This window comes from Triticum urartu, chromosome 1A (assembly GCF_056163025.1).
Source record: "Triticum urartu cultivar PI428250 chromosome 1A, HENAU_Tu73, whole genome shotgun sequence".
NCBI classification, from domain to species: Eukaryota; Viridiplantae; Streptophyta; class Magnoliopsida; order Poales; family Poaceae; genus Triticum; species Triticum urartu.
The window spans coordinates 11,800,106-11,802,698 of record NC_141873.1 but is presented as its reverse complement, the minus strand read 5'-3'; the positions used below and the strand labels follow the sequence as shown (position 1 = coordinate 11,802,698).

Below are 2,593 nucleotides of genomic sequence, written 5' to 3'. Positions count from 1 at the left end.
CTCGTTCAGGTCGTCGAGGAGCGTGAGGTGCTGCTTGGTTTTCACCATGATGTCGTCCACGTAGACGTGGATATTGCGGCCGAGTTGCGGCAGCAGGCATTTCTACATGCAGCGCTGGAAAGTGGCGCCGGCGTTCTTCAAGCCGAACGACATGGGAATGTAGCAGTACGCCCCAAAGGGCGTGATGAAGGACGTCTTCAGGGCGTCGGCCGGGTCCAGCTTGATCTGGTGATAGCCGGAGTAAGCATCCAGGAAGGACAGGAGCTCACACCCGGCAGTGGAGTCGATGACTTGGTCGATCCGCGGGAGGGCGAACGGGTCTTTGGAGCCGGCCTTGTTCAGGCTGGTGTAGTCGATACACATGCGCCAGGTCTTGTTCTTCTTCAGGACGAGGACTGGGTTGGCCAGCCACTCGGGGTGAAACACTTCCATGATGAAGACGGCCGCCAAGAGCTTGGCGACCTCTTAACCAATGGTTCTTCTCTTCTCTTCGGAGAAACGTCAGAGGAGTTGACGGACAGGCTTGGCATCCTTGCGGACATGGAGTTTGTGCTCGGCGTACTTCCTCGGGATACCCGGCATGTCCTTTGGGGTCCATGCGAAAATATCCCGATTCTCACGGAGGAAGTCGACGAGCTCGCCTTCCAATTTCCTGTCGAGGCGGGTGCCCACGACAACACACTTGCTGCAGCTGGGGTCTTCCAGGTTCAGCTTCACTTTCTTGGTCTCCTTGGAGGGTTTGAACGAGGCCTCGTCGGCCGGCTCCTCGGTCGGGGTTGGCGCGGCCGACGTCTCGTGGGCCAAGGCGACGATCTAGTCGAGCTGGCGCTGCTCCTCGGCTATGACCAGCGGCTTGGCCAATTTGGTGCCGTCTCAGGCGCACTCCAGGGACTTGCGATAGTCGCCACTGATGGTGATGAGGCCCTTCGGACCCGGTAGCTTCATCTTTAGGTAGGCGTAGTGGGGGACTGCCATGAATAATGCGAGTGCGGGCCGGCCCAGCAACGCGTGGTATGCGCTGGACAGGTCCACCACCTCGAACCAGATCGGCTCGCGTCGGAAGTGGCTGTTGTCGCCGAATAGGACGTCGAGACGGACCTGGCCGATCAGGGAGTAGGAGAGGCCGGGAACGATGCCGTGGAAGATCGTCCGGGTTGGCTCCAGGTCCTTGGCCTCGAGGCCGAGCTTGGTCATGATGTCACGGTAGAGGATGTTGATGCTGCTGCCGCCGTCCATGAGAACTCGGGAAACTTGCATGTGCGCCGAGGTGCGATGATGGTGGGGTCGAGGACGAGGGCGTAGCCACCCGGATTCGGCGTGACAACTGAGTGGACCTCCCGGGTCCATGTGACCGGGCGCTCTGACCAGTGCATGTATTCCGGCTTGGCCGGAACGATGGTGTTCACCTCTTGTCGATGGAGGCGCTCGCTGTGCTTGTCGTTGTTGAGGCTGGTGAAGACGACGTAGGTCACATTCTGAGCCAGGTAGGCGTCATCACGCATTGTGCCGCCAGCTGGCGGCGGTGGCGGAGGCGGAGGTGACTGCCCCGCTCCCGGAGCCGGGGCCGAAGGAGGCGGGACGTCGCCCCTCATGATGCGCTTGGTGATGGTGCACTGACGGAGCGTGTGCGTGGACGGCCTCGCGCTGCTGTGGTGCTTGCTGGGAGCGTCGAGCATCTCCTCGAAACTCATGGCGGGTTGCCATGCCATCTTGCCGGTTTGCTGGTGTTGTTGTCGTAGCGTTGGGCCGGTTGGTCGGCCTTGCGCTTGTTGTTCTGCTGGTTGTGCTGTTGCCGGCTTCGGGAGGGACCGGCATTGCTTTGCCGGCTTCGTCCAGCGCCACCTGGATCTTCATGGCGGAGTCGGCGTTGGTGTACTTGTCTGCCATCACCATGAGCGCGGCCATGGTGGCCGGCTCGGAGCGCAGGAGCTTGTGCTTGAGGAGGATGCCGTCCCGGCACCCGTTGACGAAGTATTGGATCGCATGGACTTCATGGACGCCCTCGCAGCTGTTCTGGAGCTTGGTCCAGCGTGCGAGGTATTCGCGGCCAGTCTCCGCCGGCCCTTGCACGCACGTGGTGAGCTGACTGGGGCGGCCAAGCCACTTGTAAGTGTCGGTGAAGTTGCACACGAAGGCCTCCTCGAAGTCGACCCACGCGTTGATGCTGCCCACCGGCAGGCTATTCAACCAGGTGCGGGCCAACCCCTAGAGCATGAGAGGCGTGTAGCGGACGGCGAGGCGGTGCTTACCGCCGGCGATGCCGATGGCGGTGGTGTAGTCGGTGAGCCAGTCCTCCGGCTTCACGGTGCCGTTGTACTTGGGGGTGTCGCGGGGGAGCGTGAACCCTTTGGTAAAGGGCTCACCCCGGATGCGTGACCCAAAGCACGCCGGTCCGACGGGGCCGGTCTCCTCCAGCTCTTGGGTGGGGGCGAGTCGGTCGAGGCGGTGACGTGCGTCGGTGCCGTCGATGGCGTGGGGGCCCGGCCGGTCTGTAACCGCGCCGCGGGGGGCCGGGTCGCCTCCAGTCGGATGCCGGCTGGGTTGGAGCAGAGGGTCGAGTCGGCGTCAGACCTCCAAGGCCGGCTCGTCGCCC

At 62.9% G+C, this 2,593-nt stretch overlaps 1 protein-coding gene across 1 annotated transcript; it reads right to left on the bottom strand.

The window, feature by feature from the left end:
• Positions 1-873: 873 nt before the first annotated feature.
• On the bottom strand, positions 874-1,236 carry LOC147988350 (uncharacterized). The gene has a single exon (XM_087534600.1). The coding sequence runs from the start codon at positions 1,234-1,236 to the stop codon at positions 874-876; it is 363 nt and encodes a 120-aa protein (XP_087390726.1).
• Positions 1,237-2,593: the final 1,357 nt, after the last annotated feature.